Below are 22,033 nucleotides of genomic sequence, written 5' to 3' on the forward strand. Positions count from 1 at the left end.
AGTGCCTGGCAGTAGTGTCCATATGGGATATTACCAACTTGTGCCAAACCAATGTCCTGTGAAAGTGGAGGGGGTCAGTATTGGGTGACAAAAAGTGGGAGTATGGAGAGACTACCACGTGAAGAGAGATTGATACAATTAGAGCCATTTAGTCTCGATAAGAGAGGATGCAATAGAGAAATATAGAATAAAGATAAGTTTGGTGCTCCTGTTTACCCTTTTTCCTAATAAAAAACAAGGGACAGTCAGTGATTTCGAAAGAAAGCAGATTTCAACCCACAATGGCACAATCTGTGGAACTCTGTGCCACAAGACGTCATGGAAGCCATCATCTTTAGCAGGATTCAAAGAGAGTTTAAATGCTTATGTGCATAGTGAGAATGTGTATCATTATGTGCATCTCAGCAGCCAGAGAAAACACTTTTTCATGTGTATTCCCTACCTGTTAGCAAAGGCAGTTTCCTGTTTTACCCATTCATTTCTACTTTGCACATGCATATTCACCTGGCAGAAGCTGGATGCTTGCATTGAAAGTTTTGCCCTTTTTTATACACAAGGCATTCTTTGCAAGTAAATAAATAGATAAGATCCTACTGTAAAAAGCTCTGTGCATGGGAACAATAGATTCTTCTTGTTCTGTCTTGATCCAGTGCTTCTGAAAGAATGCAAAGATGCGTTCTCATGCTGTTGGGCATTGCTGAGAGCTAGGAATCTGAAACTGATTGAGCTATATAGGAAATTGAAGTTCTCCACTATAGCTCCTTGAAATAACCAGATACCCATTGTGTGAATTAGATCCTCATTAAACAATTATTCTTTAATTCAAGCTTGTTAAGTTCCTGCCTGTCATAGAATTTCAGAACCACTAGATTCTGAAGCTCATTTTTTACTGACGGAAGGAATACAGGTAAAGTTTCTTCTTTTCCCCCCATACAGGGGTAACCAGGATTTTGACAGGATTAGTGAGCAGTATGGAAGATTGGACATTCAAGATGCTAACCAGCAAGCGAGGATCTGGCATGCCTGAATCTGATTGGGTGAAATTGTTTCAAGTGATTCCTGATTGGCTGACCCAGGTGGCTTCACTGATGACAGTTATAGGTTCCAGCCAGTCCCAGGAAGTGCAGAGGAGTAAAAAGCCTCATGTCCTGTAAGGTTCTTGCCAGTGTTCATTCCTCTCTTGGGCTGTCCTGATACAGTTTTCTCTTCTCACATGCATAGGTAAATGTTCTCTTGTAGATACCGTCTGGCACAGGACGGACGTTAGTAATGGGCTACAGAGTCTTAGTTTAGGTAGGAATGGATTAAAAAATCATTCATATCTGATGGCTGTTTGGTAATGAACCTCTCTAGTCTGGCACCCTGAGGACCTGACCAATGAAGTTATATTTATGAAGAGACTTTTGTGTGTAATTTTGTGCATGTTAACTGGTAGTGAGATTTTATAATTTTATAAGTTTGAAGAAAAGAAATTAAAAAATGATTAATTTACAGTTGGGTTTAAGAGGCAAAGTTTATCTCCGGTGTAACTGTTGATGTTGATAAAGTTGCATAAGGAGAGAAGTAACTGCAGAAATTGTATGCAGTATATACCAGGCTAGGAAACTTGCCCACAGCTGCAGTGTTTACAAAAATGCCCAAATCTTTTATACAGCGTATAGCAGATCAACTGTAGATGATTTACTCCCCTGCCACCTGCGAGCAAATATATACAGTCCCTCACCCTTCAAACACTATAATAGGCACATAGGCTGAATACAATGCTATATGAAGAGTTTTCCCAAATCACGATGACCAGCAATGCTAAAAAGAAAACTGCTTTCACTGTGGAGAAGTGAGGGATGATACCTCTGTGGAAGCTTGCAACACCAAACTGCTACTGGCCAGTGGGACATCAGTTTGGACTGGGTAAATGTGCTTTGGGTTCTGTTGTGATCTATATTTGCAGGGCCATTAATAGACTTCTGCTAAAGGGGTGGAGACTCTGGGCAATGTGCAACACATAGTGGGTGTTTTTGCTGTGATGGGCTTCTTTAACTGGGGTGATAGAAGGAATGCGTTTTTCTATCTTGGCACGTGACCTCCTTGCCAAAGGGTACATTAATCCACAAGGGGTACTTCTCAATGGCTTTGCAAGTGCTGGTGGCTACTGATATCTACTACACCTTCTTTTTTGTTCAGATGAAACAAAAAATAACAACATGTATCCCCTACGGTTTGATTGGAAATGTGTACTCATCAGAGGTGCCATCCATGGCAGGATGCTCTGTCACCACCTGGTCCTGTGAAGTTATGGGCTTCAGAGTCAAAAACAGTTCTTGGCTATTGGGGGCAGAGTGGATCCTCTGCTTGCCTGCCTTACATCCTCCTCCTCCTCTTCCTCATCAAAAATCTCCTTGTTGCTTGAAGTTGCCTGGTGCCCCTGTGAAGAATCCATGGAGTGTTTTGGTGGGGTGGGGAGAGTAGTGGTAGGGTCACCACTGCGAATCGTGTGCAGCTTTTTGCAAGTGATTTGTCTGTGGGGCAGAACCAGAATGACTGTTCACCTTCATTTCTTAGAACATTAGAACAAGAAGCGACCTTGAGAGGTCATTGAGTCCAGTCTGCTGCCCTCATAGCAGGACCAAGCACCATCTAGACAATCCCTGATGGATTTCTATCTAACCTGCTCTTCAATATCTCCAACGATGGAGATTCCACAAGTTCCCTAGGTTGTTGATGTCAGTGTTTAATCACCTCACAGTTACGAAGTTTTTCCTAATGTGTAATCTAAGCCTCCCTTGCTGCAGTGTAAGTCCATTGCTCTTTTTTCTATCCTCAGAGGCCAAGGAGAACAATTTTTCTCTTTCCTCGTTGTAACCCGCTTTTAGGTACTTGAAAACCGCTGTCATGTCCCCTCTCAGTCTTCTCTTTTCTAAACTAAACAAGCCCAGTTCTTTCAGTGTTCCCTCATAGCTCATGTTCTCTAGACCTTGAATCGTTCTTGTTGCTCATCTCTGGACCTTCTCCAATTTCTCCACATCTTTCTTGAAATGTGATGCCCAGAACTGGACACAATACTTCAACTCAGACCTAATCAGCACTGAGTAGAGCAGAAGAATGACTTCCCCTGTCTTGCTCTCAACACTCCTGTTAATGCATCCCAGAATTATGTTTGTTTGTTTGTTTGTTTTTTTTTGCAACAGCATCACACTGTTGACTCATATTTAGCTTGTGGTCCATTATGACTCCTAAATCCCTTTCCACAGTATTCCTTCCTAGACAGTTGCTTCCCATTTTGTATGTATGAAGCTGATTGTTCCTTTCCAAGTGGAGTACTTTGTATTTGTCCTTATTAAACTTCATCCTGTTTACCTCAGAACATTTCTCCAGTTTGTCCAGATCATTTTGAATTCTGATCCTATGCTCCAAAGCAGTTGCAACCCCTGCCAGCTGGTATCATCTGCAAACTTAATAAGCGTACTGTCTATACCAATATTTAAATCATTGATGAAGATATTGAATAGAACCAGTCCCAAAACAGACCCCTGCGGAACGCCACTTGTTATGCCCTTCCAGCATGACTGCGAACCATTAATAACTACTCTCTGTGAATGGTTATCCAGCCAGTTATGCACCCACCTTATAGTAGCCCCATCTAAGTTGTATTTGCCTAGTTTATTGATAAGATCATGCAAAACCGTATCAGCCTTACTAAAGTCTAGGTATATCACATCCACCACTCTTCCCTTATCCACAAGACTTGCTATCCTGATATGCCTGCCTAAGCTCCTTTATTTTTATGTGGCACTGCTTTGTGTCCCTGATGTAGTCCTTTAACCCACACCCCATGCTATTTTGGTATAGATGTCAGGACTTCTTCTGTTGGATTGGAGTGCTGCCTGTACAGACTCTTCTCTCCACACTGTAGTAAGCTCCATCTCTTAGGTATTCCATACTGAAGCACATTTGTGGCCTTAAGTTTCTGAGACTAGCTGTGTTGATGAGCTCTCCATCCTGATCAAACAGGAGATGAAAATTCAAAAGTTCCCAGGGTTTGCTGTCTACCTGGCTGACATGTAATAGGGTTGCAATGGTTCTCCAACATGGTCACAGTGGAGCACTGTGGGACACCTCGTGGAGACTTCTGGAGGCCAATTCATTTGAATTACACAGCACAGTGTCTAACTTATTCCCATTCTGACCCATGGATGTTGCATCAAGTGCTATGCCGCTTGTGGAAGCAGAGTACAGAAGTTGACTTCACAGGCCACTTAGGTCAACAGAAGGTACACACAAATTATTTGATTATCTTAATGCAGTTTCTTGCAAACTAAGTTTGTAGTGTAGCTCATGCCTCAGTCTTTAACTGGTAGAAAGCCAATGACAATTCTTTCAATTAAAATTGTTTATCAGACATTTGAATTAAATAAGTGTTAAAAATAAATAACACCAGGCTTTGAATATGCCATCTGAAAACCAGTTGCTCAAGATACTCTTATCACTTGTGTTGCCATAATGGTATTTATCATCAGTCTATAGAGTCTCTCAAGAAGGACAAGCTGGACAGAATTTCTAATGTAAAACTCCAGTTGGAACCTTCTTCCATTTTAAACATCCATTTTAGCCTTTTTTTGTCCATCACAGGGATGCAAATCAATATATAACTTCTGTTTCCACTGTAAGTCATATTTACATAGAACTTGTGACTTCAGACAATCAGAATTCCCGTTATTGGAAGGTCGTGCCCAATGTGAGTGGCAGCTACAAGAAATTAATACAATTTCTGCCAGTTAACCTAAGCTCTCTTTTCCCGTAGATTTCTAATCCACTTCATTTTTGTAGTTGTTTGGGAATGATCTTTATGGGGACTGCTCCTTAGCTCCTAGTTTCCTTCTCTGGCAGTGAGAGTCCATGATGGAAACACTCTCTTCTCAGTATACCAGTAGTGGGCAGTTTGTGGCCTGAGAGCCACATGCAGCCCATTAGGGTTGTACGTGTGGCCCGTGAGACACTTTTTTTTTTTACCATTGCTCATGTGCAGGGTTGCCAGACTCTGCTGGTTTCCCTCTATGTCGGGTTTTTTTCCTATGAGTATTACTCAAGTGACACACACCTAATGCAAGAGTACATGAAGTGAGGTGTATGTTGATTGCATACAACATTGGCAGTAAGATCCATGCGCATCCGGTCAAAGCACTGCTATGGTTCAATCAGCACACTGCAAAGTCAGCAAAACTACCCCATCCAGGGGGACAGTCTTGAAGTCCACTGAGATGGAGAGCCACTCATATAGCCCACTCATTAGCTTAGGTTGCCCATTGCTGCATTACATCCCAACAATGAGTTATGGGTTTTAGCTGTGGTGCAGAAGTAGAGATGAGGTGGGAAGCTAGAATTTTACTTGAGGTATGAGATCCTCAAAGCTGGCACACACTACATCACCTTGTTTTCTTGGTTTATTTCCCTTCAGGGTTGTTCCAAGTGATTTGTTTAAGATGATTCATCAGTGGATCTTGACCACAACTTCTGGGGCGGAGAAAGACAATCTTCAGCTCACACAGGAAGTAGGTGTATGCTTGAGAGAGTTGGGGGTGGGAGCACATCTCTCTAGCATTCATTCTTATTTATGTTTATTATTGCTTAGGGTAGAGTCTGGAGGATGCTCTCTGTTCTTTTACACATTCCTTTCCCTTTGAAGCTCTGCACTATGGTTTCAACCTTTCTGGCAGAAGAAGGGATCCTTTCAAAGTTCTTCAGTGCTGTTGCTTATTGAGTTAGGAAAAATCCAGCAGAGAGTCATGAACCAGACTTTAAGCAGGAGCACTGAAAATTTATGAAAATTTTTGCCACATTATATAAATATTTTTTCCTATGGCTTCTGCAAAGAGTTTTGGAAAATCTGATTTTTAAAAAAAAATCACATTATTTGAAAGTGCACATGACAATGTTAACGAGTTCATTGGCTGAAGTATCGATCGTGCATTACCTTGTGTTTGTGTTAAAGCTGCTGCCTAGAACTTTCATTGGGTGACTCTAGTTTATTGTGTTATGTGAAGGAGTAAATATATTTCTTTACTTGCTTTGTCCACACCATTCATGATTTTATACCATTGTCATATTTTCTCTTGGTCATCTCTTTTGTTGGTTGGACAATCCCAGCCTTTTTAATCTCTACTTCTATGAAGCTGTTCCATACCCTTAAGTATTTGTGGCCTCTTTCTACAGTTTTTCCAGTTCTTTCTGAGATGGGATAACCAGAACTTCATGCGATATTCAAAGGGTTGGGTGTAGCATGGATTTATGTAGTGGCATTACAATATTTTGTCTTATATATATCCCTTTCCTAATAGTTCCTTACATTGTTAGTTTTCTAGGTTGCCACTGCACATTGCATTGATGTTTTCAGAGAAGTAACCACAGTGACTCCAAGATCTCTATTTTGAGTGGTAACAGCTAATTTACATCCCATCATTTTATATGGATCATATTGTTCAATATGCAATAGTTTGCATTTATATCAACATTGAATTTTGTCTGCCATCTTGTTGCTCGGTCACCCAGTTTTGTGAAATCCGTTTGCAGTCAGTAGTTTGGTTTCCATGCGTTAAACTGCACTCAAAGACAGCGAAACCAGAATTAAATGCTGTTCATTGGAGGCAGTTTCTGTAGCTGCCACAGGGATGTTTTTTTATTTGCATGGAGAGGAAGGATCATCACAGTGGGTACCATCTTGGCTGACTCAGGGATGGAATATGAGACCTCCATCTCTAAAAGCATAACCTACTATAGGGCGAGGCTTTAGTGGGCTGTAGACACCCATCCTCTGCACTGTGGCACAGGTGGGGACCTGTAAAATACAGCAGTGGGCTACAGTAACAAAGCTGGTCTATGAGACAGTCTCTTTCTCGGGTCTGTGCTTTGGGGTGTCACACTGCATGTATTACAGTATTATAGGAGTAAGTCAGGGAATAATGTGCATTTGTGTGTTTCAGTTGCTGGAGAAGTACCCCAGTTGCTCTTCACTGCCCTTCCTGCAGTGGTTTATTGCTATACGAAGAGTCTTGATCATGATTTACACTTCCTGTTTAAATATATGGGGTTTTCTGTAATACATCCTTTCACCATGAGATGTAGTTCTTAGAATGAATAAGTAAGAAAATAACAGGGTGAAAGGTGTAAAAACTTTGGCTCTAGTCCTACCAGCATTCTTTGAAAATCCACTCCAGATTGCAGCTATCTTTTCTTGATCTCCATTCTCATCCCAGATCTCCTTCAGAGGCTGACCCATTTTTAAATGCAGGTAGTTACTTGATCCAGTTGAATCTCCAGTTTCCCCCAGAATCCTGTTTGGCAGTTGCCACAAGGTGTCCTCCATGGAATTGTGGGATACTTCTGGTTCCTGGAGGTGTCATACTGCTGTGTGGCTAATAGAGAAGTTGTGGCTGGTAGATAAAATGTTACATGGGAACAAAACTGTCTTACAGGGACAGTTTACAAGTGTAGTGAGTGTCAGGATATTTACCTACATTTTTGGACTTTGACACTAAAGTCCATGTACTTTGCAAACTGACACCTACTTACCATTCCAGAGTCTTGCAACAGTTTCATTCATGCTTTAATCCATTAGTTTGAACTTCTATGCAGATGATTGATCTCCACAAAGCCCTGACTCTGTGGTTAGTGCACGTGCTGACTTTGATGGTACCTGACCACTCCTCCAATAAGAGTCTCCTAGAGAATGAGCTAGAAGGTACTATGGATCAAGAGCTCAAGAGGCTAAGTGGCTGTCAGCTAGAGGAAGAGGCTAGGAATCTGGTTCCCAAGCTGAGCAGATTCTCCAGCTACATAATGAGGTACTGATGAAGACTTGGGACTTGGTTTTACTCATAGGATTTTTTTCTAATGAGAAAAACCCAAAGTGTGATGGAGCATCCTCCTGAAGGGAGCTATGGTCTCCCCAGAAGTGAGTCGAATTATAAAACTTCAATTTTAATGCTGTGTGGCACTCAGTAGGAACCATTTCAATCTTAAATTAATTATAACATTAGCTGGAGCACAGCTATATAATCACTAAGGGCTTGACTGGCTATAAACATTGTTCAGATCTCTGACATATATCAGGGACCCACATGTTAAATGTCTTGCTGAGGAAAATGATGGGGGTTTATGGCCTATTCTGGAGGACTTTGAGTTCATAAAGCAAGCAGTGAGTCCCCAGCTATAATGTTGGCATCTAGAGAATTATGCTCTAAGATGGTACATGCTTTATACAGTCTGCTCTGCTGTACCAATAATGCTGTGTAGTAACACTCCCCCACTGAGATTCAGAAGATAGAACCTTGGAAAGGGGGAAACTAGAGAAGAGACAAGGGAGAGAGGGATACCAGAGAGAGGGTGAAAGCATGAAGAGGGGGACAGGAGCTTGTTTGGAGAGCTTGCTGGCTTGTTCAGTGATTGAGTGTAAAAATGAGAAGGGCAAAAAGGAGGAAAGTGAAGGCCAAGAAAAGGATGAATGGAGAGAGAGAGACAGAACAGGACATGAAAACAGACACACTTAGATCTTGCTGTTCCTCCTCTGTTGAGACAGGCTCCCAGTTTGTGTTCTGCCTGGCCACCATCTGCTAATACCCGTGAAGTGGGTTGGGTTTCAAAGTAGTGTCCTTCGTCTCTCTCCAAGCTCGTGAAGAGAACTGCTTCTTTGGAAGCTGATGGAAAGGGCGCCCTAAAGGGGATAGCTGATGTGACAGGTTGGCAAGAAATGCCTATAAGGCTTGCTGCCTGTACCAGTGCAATGCTGGATTTCTAACATCTTCTGAATTTTGGGGTGCACAATTATGATGTTACAAATGCAGGGCTAGGACTTAATTTCTGGGCATGAACAAACTGGTCTGTGAGGGAGGATGCTCTGACTCCCAACGGTTCCATTTGAATTAATATCAAAGAGAGAACTGGGCCGGTCAAGTAACTTAAACATTCTCGCTCAGTAGTTTGCTACTAGGTTACAGTTTCCCTGTAATAATAGAGAAATTAAGGACAGTCTTATAGGCCTACATCCTCCCAAGGCCCCTTCTGTAAGTCATACAGAAATCTGACAAGTACATCGCTTCATAAACAAGCCCAAATAGAAAGACTGCCCTTGTCTGTACATGGCGCTGCTTTAAAAACCCTGCTATCTGTGATCACAGCATGTCTTGCAGAGGTGGAAAAGGTACCCAAAGTTACTTGAATAAAAGTGCAGCTGCTTTTGGAGGTGAGTAGAGGGATGCACTTAAGTACAAATTACTAGTGTCCCTCTGGAAAACTACTTGATTAAAAGTACACACACATACACGTGTACATGCACACGCACAGTACATATCTAGATTGTACTCAAGTATCCAGAAATGAAAGCAGTCTACTTTTACTCAAGTAACTTTTGGGGGGTATTTTTTCTACCTCTGATGTCTTATTGCAACAACAGGATCCTGCGGAATGCTGACCAAGGGGAAAAATCAGTTTGAGGGAATTGCTGCAGGGTGGATGATGTTCTGTGTCTCCTTAGCTGCTGCAGAGAGATGGTAGATATTATAGTTCGGAAGAAACAAGCTGAATTGGATTCAGACTACAATTATGAGCTGCGGGAACTGGAGAAAATCAAGGTAACAGCTGCCCGTGTGCCTTTCTTTCCACAGCTTAGCCTGGGTTTATGTGTAAAAGGGTAAGAGAAAGAACAGGTACAAAGCTAACATGTACCAGGGAATTTGGAAGGAATTTAAATGCAGAACATTTTTGCTTCGTCTTAGACCCAAGCATAGAAATCAACAATCTACCACGTGTTCCGTTTCTACAGCAATATATTCCACCTTTATGGTTTACCAATTGTCAATTAAAATATATTCAGGTTTTAGGGTTCACAAATAGTCAGTAGTGATTAAAACATAATTATATTGATTAAATGATACAGACCCTGGTCAGAGACCCAAATGCTCCAAAGAATCTCCAGCACTTCCTGAGGTCAAACTCTACATTTACTCATGGATTCTCCTGGCAGTTTCACGGTAACCGCAGCACCTCAGCACTCAAAAGCTCCATGGTTTTAATTAGTCCCTCTAGTACTGAGAACATGCCCTCTAATATCAAAACAAAAAAGCAGTCCAGTAGCACTTCAAAGACTAGCAAAATAATTTGTTAGGTGATGACCTTTCGTGGGACAGACCCCCTTCTTCAGCTCATAACCACAGCAGAACAGACTCAATATTTAAGGCCAAGAGAACCAAAAATAGTAGTCAAGGTTGACAATAGGAAAAATATTATCAAGGTGAGCAAATCAGACAGTAGGAGGCAGAAGGTGGGTGGGGGGAGTCAAAAATTAGATAAAGCCAAGTATGCATGAGAACCCCTATAATGACCCAGAAAATGTTCTAGGTTTTCTAGGGGCTCTTATGCATACTTGGCTTTATCTAATTTTTGATTCCGCCCTGCCTTCTGTCCCTCTACTCTCTGATTTGCTCACCTTGATAATATTTTTCTGATTTGTCAACCTTGATTACTACTTTTGGTTCTCTGTGCCTTAAATATTGAGTCTGTTCTGGTCTGGCTATGGTCTGAAGAAGTGGGTCTGTCCCACAAAAGCTCATCACCTAATAAATTATTTTGCTAGTCTTTAAAGTGCTACTGGACTGCTTTTTTGTTTTGATAGTATATAGACTAGCACGGCTATCTCTCTGTTACTATTCAACATGCCTGCTAGTAATGCATGTGTAGTACCCAGAGATACTGAGACCGCATCTAGGGTGAGTGAAGTCTCTGCTCTACAGCCTCAGCTGAGAGCCAGCTGGCCTTTAGCTCACGTGGTAGAGTGCAGGGCTTTAGACCCTGTGCTCACAGGTTCTATCGCTGGTGCCTTCAACCCAGGTCTGTCAGCGTTACACATGTATCCACTTCTCTCTCCTTTAACTCCCATTACCTTCAAAGACCATCTTGTATTGGGCTGATCCATGTGATGTTGCTCTAAGCATCACACAGATGGGATTGTTCCAAAGTGGTTTGTGGAAGTGCATCCTGCAGGGCTGAGTGTGCTTCTCCCCAGCATTTCTGGTCCATGCTGGCTTATGGGGTAAAATACCAAGCCTGGGGCCTGAACTCTGATGCCTGCCTTCCCCACTTTTCAGAGTAATATACTGCTACTACACAGTGGGTCCAACCCAATTGGCAGCTTGTTATATATATAGGAGATTAGTGCATGAAAATCTCCACGTTTGAAGGCTAGTGGAGCATATGTACCTTTTCTTTTGCAGGGTGTGAGACTAGATGTGACCATATAAATACCATAGATAGAAGGATGGAGTTATTTAATCACGGAAGTGAATGAGATGTCAGTTCTTCTCTTGATAATTTGTCTCTTCTCTTGATAATTTCTTCTCTTGATAATTTGTCTCTTCTGTTGATCCCAGACTGAGTGCCTGGACTGGATTAATACATGCAATCTCCTGCTTTCTGAAATCAAAGGCTCTCCAATCTCCTTACTGAGTTTAGAAGAGCAAAGGAACCTGTTTGGGCCTCAGGTATTTAATGATTTAGCTTTTGCCAGCCAAAGTAGAGCCTGTTTGGTTGAGGGGCAGCTTGAAAGGCTTTCCCAGCTGAAAAAAGTATGGTTCATTTTCCCAGCAGGGCGCAACCCATGGAGCTCTTGGCACTCAAGATGCCCCATTGGAGGATTATTAGGATTCATGATGACAAAGCTTGTTACACCTAAAATGCTTCCTATATGGGCAGACTTTCAGCTGTTATCAATTGCCACAGCTTCAGTGGAGCTATGGTAGTTGACACCAGCTGAAGACCATCCCTGTGATGTTGTCTGATAAATTTTGATTCTCATAAAAGATTACAAGTGCGTGGAATCCTGGGGTTTGGGTTGCACAGGAGTTTAGAATGGTGTGAGAGCTTCTAGCTTCATTTGCTTTGTGGCTGAATAGGTGGATGTTTTCCGTGAGAATATGATCCTAAGATCAGACATAAAAGGCTAAATTCAAATATGGTGGAAGTGGATTCAGTTCCATTGATTTGAATGGAGTTTCATCTGCTTTCATCAGGTCTCATTGGACCCTGTGTAGTTTCATATTGTCTGAGATTTCCCACATTTAGTGTTCACTCTGGCTGCCCTGCAGTCACCCTGCAAACCTGTTCTTTGGCTTATTCTGAACAGATTTTGCCAAACCGTGTAGTGACTTGTAATGTTCATACAGATGTAGTAAGGATTTAGAAGAGACATCAACTTCTTATAACTTGTGTTTTGAATAAATTTGGAGGCAGGTCTCCAGAAATGGTTGGCTACTAAACCAGCTGAGTGTCAATTCATCTCCTGTTTCAAAATTTAAGTGTGACAAGATCAGTGATTAGCTGCTGTGTTTTGGTGTTTGCTTATGTTATGTGGAGGGACAGAATCCCAGACAAGAGTGCTCCTGTCCTGACGAGTCCCTTACGTTGCTTTCCAGGAGACCCAGCCGCAGGTGTACTCAAGTGATGTGGAGTCCTCTTTACCTGAAGAAATTTCTGAGGCTTCTTCCAAACTTGTGAAAGGCAAAACTGAAGATGTTGAGGTTGAGAAGAAATCTGTGGAAAGAGAAGCAGCATTAGGGGCAGAGGTGAAAATCTCCACTTTTACAAGCGATTGCAGTAGATGCACTGCTTCTCGGTGGGGTCATTTGCACGTAACAAGTGAGAGGTAGGCTTTAATGCCTATGTTTGCCAGGAGCCATTGCTCTAACTCGTCATTCATCTTTCCTTCCAGCTTGAGTCATCTGCACCAGCTATCAGCAGTGAACCCCTGACTGTGAGTGGTGAGGTAATGGAGGACACCATCAGGTACATAGGACATGACTCCAACATCCATTTGAAATCCCTCAAGTCAACAGTGGTGTCGGTATCAGGGGTAAAAATCTACATTATATAAGCATTATTATTTTTTCACCTGGCCTGTATCTTGAGCTCAGGAACCATATATTTTAAAAGTACTTAGGTGACTAAAGATGCAAATAGGTGTCTAGTGAAATTTTCAAAAGAATCTAAGAAGCTGAGGCTGTGGAATCAGATGGCAGGTGGCTCCATTTGTCCTATTTTCTCCCTTTTCAGTTTTCTGATTTTACGCACAATCAGTAGGGTTCTGGCCATCCATGCCTACAACATTCCCCAAAATTTTTGGAAAGTTACCACAATACAGACAAGTGCTATTAAGTATGATGTCTTCTCAGACTCAGCCAATTAAAGGAACTGTCTGTCCCTCCACCTCTTTTGATCATTTTTCATTCTAAGCCTGACCACGAGGGTTTGGAGTCAGAGCGCCACTATCAGAAAATGCCATAACCCAACAGGCTAAATGCCACTTGGGTGTATATTGAGGGTACCGGCACTCCAAGACAGTTATCTCTCTAGACCCACACAGGCCCTGATTCATCAAAACACTAGCTCTGAGAATGTGAGAAGATATAGTTGAAGTTGATGGGCCTGAACATGTGCCTAAATGAAACCTGTGTTTAAGTGATTTGCAGAATTGGAGCCTTGATGCAGGGGGCGGCCCTTCTTTGTTGGTTGTTCATGCTGTGACTAAGCATGCGATTAAGGACCAGAGTGGGGACCTCACTGGACCAGGCATATGTTGCAGATGAAGTATCTCCCTGATGGTTTCCCCTTTCTCATGCTTTTATACGGAAGGTGTTTCCTCTTCTGCCCCTAGAGAGAGATGACTGCCAGCAAGTCAACAACCCACTATTCTCAAAAGGAATTTGAGATGTTGGCTACAATAGACCGTCTACAAGAGCAGCTCCTGTGAGTATTGGATCACCTGATGGTGAGGACCAAGACAGATGGGATTTAATGCTTGACAAAGACGACTGTCCAGGTCTCCAGCAAGGCTGCTACAGGTTGAACCTCTCTGGTCTGGCACCCTCTCATCCAGCAGCATCCATAATCTGGCATGGTTTTAGTTAGCTGGATGACCACTTATCATGGGTGTGGTCATGTTTCCGGTGGTCCCATAAATTGTGTTTCCAGATGACAGTAGTCCTGGCTGTCAGTGTTCTGTGCTGTTATTTAGCTGTGATTTACCCAATATGTTTTCTAAGAACCAAACAGTAGAAAAGTAGCACTTTAAAGACTAACAAAATAATTTAGTAGGTAAGCTTTCATGGGACAGACCTACTTCTTCAGACCATAGCCATACCAGAAGACACTCAATATTATATTTATATTTAATACTTATATTTACATTTAATACTTATATTGAGTCTCTTCTGGTATGGCTAAGGTCTGAAGAAGTAGGTCTGTCCCATGAAAGCTCACCTAATAAATTATTTTGTTAGTCTTTAAAGTGCTACTTTACTGCTTTTTTGTTTTGATAGTATATAGACTAGGACGGCTTTTTCTCTGTTACTAATCAAGCAGTAAAAGTGTTGGTAATGCTGCTACACAATATTGACCTCCCATGGTCTGGCAAATTCTTTCATTTGGTACCAGTCAGGTTCCAAGGGTGTCAGACTAGAGAGGTTCAGCATGTAATAAATCCAAGAATGATGTTTGTTTGTTTGTTTGTTTGTTTTTTGCAACAGTATTACATTGTTTGACGCATATTCAAATTTATGATCCCTTATGGCTCCCAGATCCATTTCTCAAGTACGCCTTTATAGGAAGTCATTTTCTATTTTGTATTTGTGCAATTAATTATCTCTTTTTAAATCTACTACTTTACATTTGTCCTTATTGAATTTCATCTGACCCTTTGTTAGGAGAAAATGAGTTTTAAAATGTAATTGATGTGCAAGAATCATATAGCTGGAGGTATGAAGTCACATGTTTGGTTCAGATCTTTTTAGTAATGCCACATATTTAAAATGGTTAGTTGGCTTTTATAGGGCCAGTCAGTTGTACTGAAAAATCTGTTTTCTTAGTCTGAATGTTGAGTATCTTGCCAACAGTCTCTCAGGCAAAGGATTCAGTGTCTTCCTGGTTTCTGTATTTCAGAGATACCGAGATCCGTGCTCAAAATGCAGAGGAGAGATCAGAAAGACTGGATGAGCAACTGGAGGAAGCTCTGGGAAGAATTCAAGATCTAGAGAAACAGCTGGAAAAAGCACACAAAGCCGAAGAAGCAGCACCAGAACCAGGTGCGCAAATCAGAACTCAGATGTGTTATCGACTCTGAGATACAAAATAACCTGCTAGGTCCCCTAGTCCATCTCAGGGCCAGCGCAGGACCATTCCTCTTTGGACATTTACTAGTATTTGTCTAGACTAATTTTAAGTATGCCTAGAGCTGAAGATATCCACTACCTGCCTGGGAGATTATTTTACATCAGGAACAATAGAATCACTGCATTCTGATAGTTTCTGAAAGCAGGGTGGTAAGAATGCTTTATACAGCTGATTCTTTCTGTCTCTAGCTAGGGCTTGTCTCTTCTAGAAACTTAGTTAACTAAATTTAGGTGAATCTACGTCCACGCCAATAATTCTATCAGCTTTTGGCATCCACCCTTCCCACCTTCTGCTGGGGACAAGCATCTTCACAAGGAGTGCTTGCACCAATTGAAGTGGGGCACTGACAGTAGAATGTGGGGCTCTCAACTGCAGCCCCTCATCCATCCCCAGGTTCCAGCCCCATCTGTGAGCCCCCACGGGCTCAGTTTCACAGCACAAGAGCCTACCTGCAGTGAAACTGACATTCACATCAATTTCAGGCTGATGTTTTCTCTGCTCTGAACTGCCACACTCTAACAGCTCAGGAACAATGCAGGGAGCTGGGAGCCAGAGCTCTCAATGCCTGGCAGCCAGACTCAGAGTAAGGGAACCCGAGCAGCAGGGAACTCGACGTTGACAAGAATTTTAGCCAACATCAATGTAAGTAGCACATTGTCTACAGGAAAGTGGCATTGCCCAAACTACAGTGACATTAGTCCTATGCCTCTCAGGGTGATGGAGGTATTTGATCAGTGTAGTAAGGCGACAGCAGAACTTTAGTGAAAACAGTGACATAATTAGCTCAACATAAGCCAGCAGTGCAAGTAAGGCAGTACAGTCCAATACACAGTACCTACTAGAGGTTTATAACTGGTGCAGCAAACTAGAAAGACCCAGGAGGAGCAGAATATGAGGCCACAGGGCAGCCGCTTTATGGCAGCTCCTCTGGTGCAGCTGTACAGCCCCCAGCCCTTCCACACAGGAAGCAGTCTCCTCCATCTTTACAGCTGGACTGGAGGCAATATAGCCATGCCAGATCTGCTGGTGTGGGGCCACCTGGTGGCCCATATACCGCTCCTTTCCCTTGTGTGGTTTCAAAGTCTGGCTGCGGCAGGAGGACTATAGATGCTCCCTTCTCCAGGTAGTGGTAGGTTAGATCATGGGGAGAACGTGGGATTGGGGAGGAGTCCTGGGGGGGTGTCATGTGCCCTCCTATTAGCTGGTCCACGCATCCCTCCACTCTGGTAAGAAATTGATTCTACTCACTTCTAATGTAAGCTGCCTTGTGTCAGTTTAACTTTGTAGTGTAGACCAAGCCTAACGTTTAAAAAGTTTGCTTCCAGTGTACTGTGCAGATGTGAATATGTGGGGATTACCTACTACTTAGGGTATGTCTACCTATACTACCAAGTTTTGCTGCCAAAAACTGCCTTTTGGTGACTAAACCGAGAGAGTGTGCACAGTGCGGTGCAACTTTTGTCACAAAAACACCCAGTTTTGGTGATTAAAAATATTTCGCCCCATGGAAGATTTTTCTTTTTCTTTTCTCTTGTCTTTGTGGACAAAGAGCTAGCATGAACACTGCTGTTTGCTTTGTTGGCAGAACTGGTTGCCTCCAGTATTCCACACTGCCTGCCCCGATGGCTCTGCTCAGTGCATGATCTCTGCCACACTGCAGGCGTATGCCCCTTTCCTTTCATAGCTCCCAGAAATATCTGGAAGCTGAGTGAGCAGCTCTGTTTAGGGAACAAAGAACAAATCATTGGAGTGGTCCTGTTTCGGTCTGCACTAGGAACAGTATGAGGCAGATGGCTGCTGCAGCAGAATGGAGACCGGCTGCAGTGCTGCTTTGGTGTTCCCCAGCACAGAGAGCTCCCAGAGCTACTCATGACGCTACTCTTGGTAGCTGAGGAGTCTGTGGGAGAACTCTGGGAGAAGGTCTGCCTACTGTCAGTACTGCACTGTGGGATACATACCCACTGTGCATTGCTCACACTGTTGAGGATGGTGCCCACAAGGTGGACATGATCTGTCAACAGAGGGAGCAAATGTGAACACCCTCAAATTTGGGCAACAAAATTCAGTAGTGTAGACATACCCATGCTCTCCTTGCCAGCTTTAAGAGCTGTCCAAAATCTCTCTCTTAAGTAGTGATAGAATTCATTCTTCATCTCAGTTCAGGGGTTCCTCACAGCGTGAGATTAAAGAAGCACAGCCCTAACTTTGACGAACATAGGATCTGCCATACTAGGGAGGTCTGTCTAGTCCAATATCCTTTCACTTACACTGGCCACAGCTCCAACTGCTTTAGAAGAAAGTACAAGAAACCCTGTAACAATGGGTTACCTGCCCTCAGGAATATTCCTGCCACATCCACATTAAGTATATGCTCTTTCTTAATATGTACTAAAATACTTATCTAGCCCTTATCATGCAATATCTAAACGTGCTTACCTTTCACAAGGCAGGCCGGGTAGTATTATTATCCCTGCTTTACAGATGCAGCACTTAGGTAAGCTGTCTGTGGCAGAGCAGATTATTGAATCTGCATCTCCCAGGCGCTAGGCTAGAACACTAACCACAGGGTCAGCCTCCCTGTCTGTTACTCTGGGTATTCTTATTGTCTGTGTATGCATATAATCCTTTTCTGAATCCTGCCAAATTCTTTTTCATGTGGGAAAGCACTTCCTTTCATTGTTTTAGAACTGGATCTACCCTGATTTCGGGGAAGGAGGGACTATAGTCCTGAGTTTTTCCCAGCACTGGCCCGTTAGTGGGTCCCTCCCAGCTGTGATTTGAAAAGAGACAATGATGCATACTTGATTCAACAGGATGTATTTACCCAAGGATGTTTCACTATATTTATTCTTAATATCTGTGTATTTTTTTTTATTTTAGAAGTTCCTTCCCAAGAAGACTCCAAGTCAATGCCTCATAAGCCATCAACTGCCCGGTCCAGGAAATCCAGCAAACCCAAACATTAAAGGATAGCAATACCCAGCAAAGGTCATTTGGTTCCCCATTTACAGTAGACTTTTTGCATAACACCATTGTCCATTTCTGGGGCTCCAGGTACCCTTTAAATTCCAAGTCCTGTAGTATAGCAAAATGACTGAAATACCCACTAATGTCCCAAGGAGAGCTTTAGACAGAACACTAGAGAACATATTTTCTAGGTTTATAAATTATCTGAAAGCCCAAATTGACTCTGATTGTCTTGGCACAAGTGGCATAATAACTATACTATTACGTGCATGCATCCATAGTTGGGAACTATTAAGAAGGCGGAAAATTAATATGCAAGCTCTCCATACAAAATTAAAACCCTGATCCTTCAAATATGTTTGAGAGTTGACTATTGATACAGATGAATGGTCTGACTGAGTCAAAGTTAAGCACCTCATAAGTCATTCCAGGAAAAGGGTTGAAAAGTATTGTATGGTTTCCCTAGAAATACTGCAGCATAGACCATGGAAAGTCTTCCAGGAATCTTCACAAATCTTCTGACATTGAAATATGAAGCAGGTGCTTTCCTGGAGTTGAAGTCTGGTTAACTATGCTAGATACCATTCTTTGACACTGCACAATAGTCCAAATCCTAACATGATAAGCACTGGTGCCAGTGAGAACAGAAAAGCTGCAGTTACATTAGCAAATTTTGCCAACAAAACCCCAGTATTGTCAACAAAACTGCTGCAAAGTCCACACATAAAATGCATGAGGCATAACACTGATGTTGACAGATTCTGTCAACAAAAAAAACCTGTGTGGATGGATGCTCGGGATGGAGATGGGTCTTCTCTCGACACAAAAGGCAGACAGAACAATGGGCAGCCCGGTCTGCTGTGCTTCTGAGTGCCTGTTTTGTCAAGAGAGTAGCTGGGCAGGCTCCATGTATGTAAGCCAAGTGCATTTCAAATGCTACATTAGGCTTAGTCTGTAAAGTGATTGACGCAACAACAAATCCACCTACTAAGGAGAGAGCTGCACCAATAACTCTGTGGGTGGACCCTTGGTGGCTGCCTATGCCCTAAGGAAGGTCCTGGATAGCAGAAAGAATGAGGCTGGGATTCTGTAGTCCTGCCCTAGGATACTCAGGGCAGGACGTGAGGGAAAGGGAAAAGGTTGGTTTACTCTGTCCATGCAACTGACAGGGTGATCGAGCAGCTGTTTGACCCATGGTGTGACTTAGTGCCGCCTCAGAGCTGCTCTGTAACATCCAGCAGCTGCCACCCTAAGGGGACATTCTGGCAACCAGGGATTGATTGCTGGACACAGTTCTTCCTTGGACATGCCCAGTGGGCTGGAGAAGTGGTACACAGCACTTATTCTGGTTCCGTGCCATATGAGAATTCCCCTTTGGCTAGTGGAGCTAATTGGCTAAGGCAGCTTTCTTAAGTGGCTCAAAGCAGCTGGACCATTGCAGAGAAATGGAGCTTCTTTCTGTCCAGACAATGTTTATTACTTTCATTCCAAATTGAAACCACCATCACCACACTTCTGAAAGGTTTGTTTTTATTGTCCCTCTTCCCTCCTATCTTGTCCACAGAAACATCAAAAACATTCAACTTTCAAACTGTCTTTCTAAAGTAAACATTCAAAGGGCCATCACCTTCACCTTGAGTCTGTCTCTGGCCTCCCCATTCTCCTGCCTTAGCAACGCCCTTGCAAAGAATATGGAAAAACAATTATTAGAGCATGAAAAGATTATTACTGTCTAAAGAGACATCCTTTCCCTATATTTCCTCCATCTCAGTATCCATGGAGCTGTGACTATATGGACAAATTGGGAAGATCTTTTCATCCTTCGTTTCTTCTCCCTTCCTCTTCCGACTTAACTTCCAGTGCCTGATTTCTTTCCTGTGACGGTGGCAGAGGTACTTGAGGTATTTCATCATGACACACATGTTTGCCAGCAGCTGGCAGAGTGTTTTATCCACGTTGCAGGTGCACTCAGCATGAAATTCTGTCGTGATGGAAGTGGAAGATGTCTGGACGGATATCTGGAAAAACAAAGCAGATGAGATTGTTACAATAATTCTTTTCGTTGTGAACCAAAAGCCATTAGCCTTAATCCCCTTTTCAAGTGTCCTCTGGCTGGATTTACAGCTACTGTAAGGGTACGTGTATACTTACATGGAGATTGGTTGGGTCAGGGTCCATTTTCCAGGGGTAAATTTGGGTGCCTTGTGGGACTGCATGAAATCAAACTGTAAATGCTCGACAGTCCACCTCTGTGCTCCTCATTATCGTGCAGACTAAGGGCGGTCGATGGGAGAGTGTCTCCTACTGGCCCTCGTCAAGGGGGACAGCCCACTAATTCAATCCTAGTTACGTCGATTCCAGCCATGCAATTGTTGCAGCTGGAATTGTGTCTCTAGGATGGTCTTTCCTGTCTAGTGTAAAACTGGCCTAAATCACCTCTGCTGACTTCAGTGGAGTGATGCTGATTTACAGCAGCCCGAGAATCTGGCCCATTGACTTGAGGAGACCTACTTTGAATTACACTATTTGGGGAAGTGTCCCAGACCCACTGATGATGGGGGTGAAGAGGGTATATGCCCCAGGCCCCTTTGAAATACCATGGAAGTGCTGCTCTGGCTGGACACGACTGTGAGGGAGTCGGGGGAGGGGCCCAGTTCCACAGTCTGAGCGGTGCTGACGGCTGACTACCCGGGAACCCACACCTTTCTCTCATGTCCCAGCAGTTCTGGGGTGCACAGCTCGGCCCTTTCCTCCAATCCTGCCCAGGGCCTTGCGGCAGCTGTTGCCTCAGCTGATCTGGGTCGTACACTTCAACTCACCTATGCTGGTTTACACCAGCCTGGGGATCTGGCCCCAGTTGGGTGTTCTGCAGAGATGTCTCCCTGAAGGTTGCTATAAGAAAACTTGAGACTTATCCTCCAATTTCCCTGCTTTGGCTCCCTGTGGGTTTTAACCAGCACTGTTCCAATCTTGCTCATTTACATGACTCACCTTCTCCTGGGGTCTTCTGAGTTTGCACCAAAGACCGTACATACATAAACCTCCTAGGAGAACAAGTGTAACTTTGCAGCTGACAGACTGAACCTCCCAACCTCCTTCTGCTGTTTCCAGGTTGGGAAAGTAGTGAGAGAGTAGGTCCAGTGGGTAGGGAAGGCAGCTAGATGGAAGCTGGGTTCCAAGCTGCAGTTGCTCCAAGTCCTCAGGAAGAATTTCCCAGCCCACTCGGGCCCAGGCTGGGCGATTGCAAAGGCCAACACTCTCTTGGAAACAGAAGAAGATAATCCAGAGAGGGACGATGAGGGAGAGCCCTTGGACAAACATGGTCTTCTCTTTCGAAGAGGACAGCTGTCTAGTGACAGCGTGTGCCAAGTGCAGCCAGAGATCTAGCAGCAAACAGCCCTTAGAGTTTCTCCTGTTCTGCTTTAGCTGGATGTAATGCAAAGGAACCTCAACGCCATGACATTTCCTGGCTTGGATGCTAGCTCCAGCCCTGAGCGCCAGACAAGTTGTCAGCTGGTGACATCGTGAGGCAGTGGTTTGCTTTCAGGAAAGGTATTGTGATATCATAAGGATCTCTCAAAACTTTACAGGTGAGCCCTTACAAGAGTTAAAAATATAAGCAGCCTGTAAGGGGTTGCGCTGGACCCTCCCCTAGGGCACTGCAGCATATGGGTTTGCCCTGGGCCTGCTCCATCCCTAGGGGCAGCCTTGCTACCAAGTGTTGCTATGTGACTGCAATGGTCACCGCAGAGCAGCACGGTAACAGATCACTGTCAGTTGTCACAGTGTCACGGCAATCGTCCACCACCAAGCGCTATGATAATGGGTCATCGTGAAGTGTTATGGTAACAGATCAGCA

General features: G+C 43.4%; 2 protein-coding genes across 2 annotated transcripts in view; one reads left to right on the top strand and one right to left on the bottom strand.

The window, feature by feature from the left end:
* AXDND1 (axonemal dynein light chain domain containing 1) overlaps positions 1 to 18,510 on the top strand; it is a 33,435-nt gene extending 14,925 nt beyond the window's left edge. Inside the window, exons 15-24 of the mRNA XM_075002746.1 lie at positions 937 to 1,150; positions 5,453 to 5,546; positions 7,627 to 7,835; positions 9,524 to 9,620; positions 11,415 to 11,525; positions 12,456 to 12,605; positions 12,752 to 12,892; positions 13,694 to 13,785; positions 14,977 to 15,119; positions 18,088 to 18,510. Of these exons, the coding sequence (XP_074858847.1) occupies positions 937 to 1,150; positions 5,453 to 5,546; positions 7,627 to 7,835; positions 9,524 to 9,620; positions 11,415 to 11,525; positions 12,456 to 12,605; positions 12,752 to 12,892; positions 13,694 to 13,785; positions 14,977 to 15,119; positions 18,088 to 18,173 (1,337 nt within the window). The 3' untranslated portion in view covers positions 18,174 to 18,510. The remainder of the gene's footprint in view (positions 1 to 936; positions 1,151 to 5,452; positions 5,547 to 7,626; positions 7,836 to 9,523; positions 9,621 to 11,414; positions 11,526 to 12,455; positions 12,606 to 12,751; positions 12,893 to 13,693; positions 13,786 to 14,976; positions 15,120 to 18,087) is intronic.
* A 1,415-nt stretch (positions 18,511 to 19,925) lies between these two features.
* LOC142017778 (testis-expressed protein 50-like) lies at positions 19,926 to 21,495 on the bottom strand. Its single transcript, XM_075003008.1, has 2 exons — positions 21,166 to 21,495; positions 19,926 to 20,192 (listed from the first exon to the last, which is right to left on the bottom strand). Exons 1-2 carry the CDS (start codon positions 21,493 to 21,495, stop codon positions 19,926 to 19,928), a joined length of 597 nt encoding a protein of 198 aa, XP_074859109.1.
* Between the last annotated feature and the right edge of the window lie 538 nt (positions 21,496 to 22,033).

Source organism: Carettochelys insculpta, chromosome 9 (assembly GCF_033958435.1).
Source record: "Carettochelys insculpta isolate YL-2023 chromosome 9, ASM3395843v1, whole genome shotgun sequence".
Taxonomy (NCBI): domain Eukaryota; kingdom Metazoa; phylum Chordata; order Testudines; family Carettochelyidae; genus Carettochelys; species Carettochelys insculpta.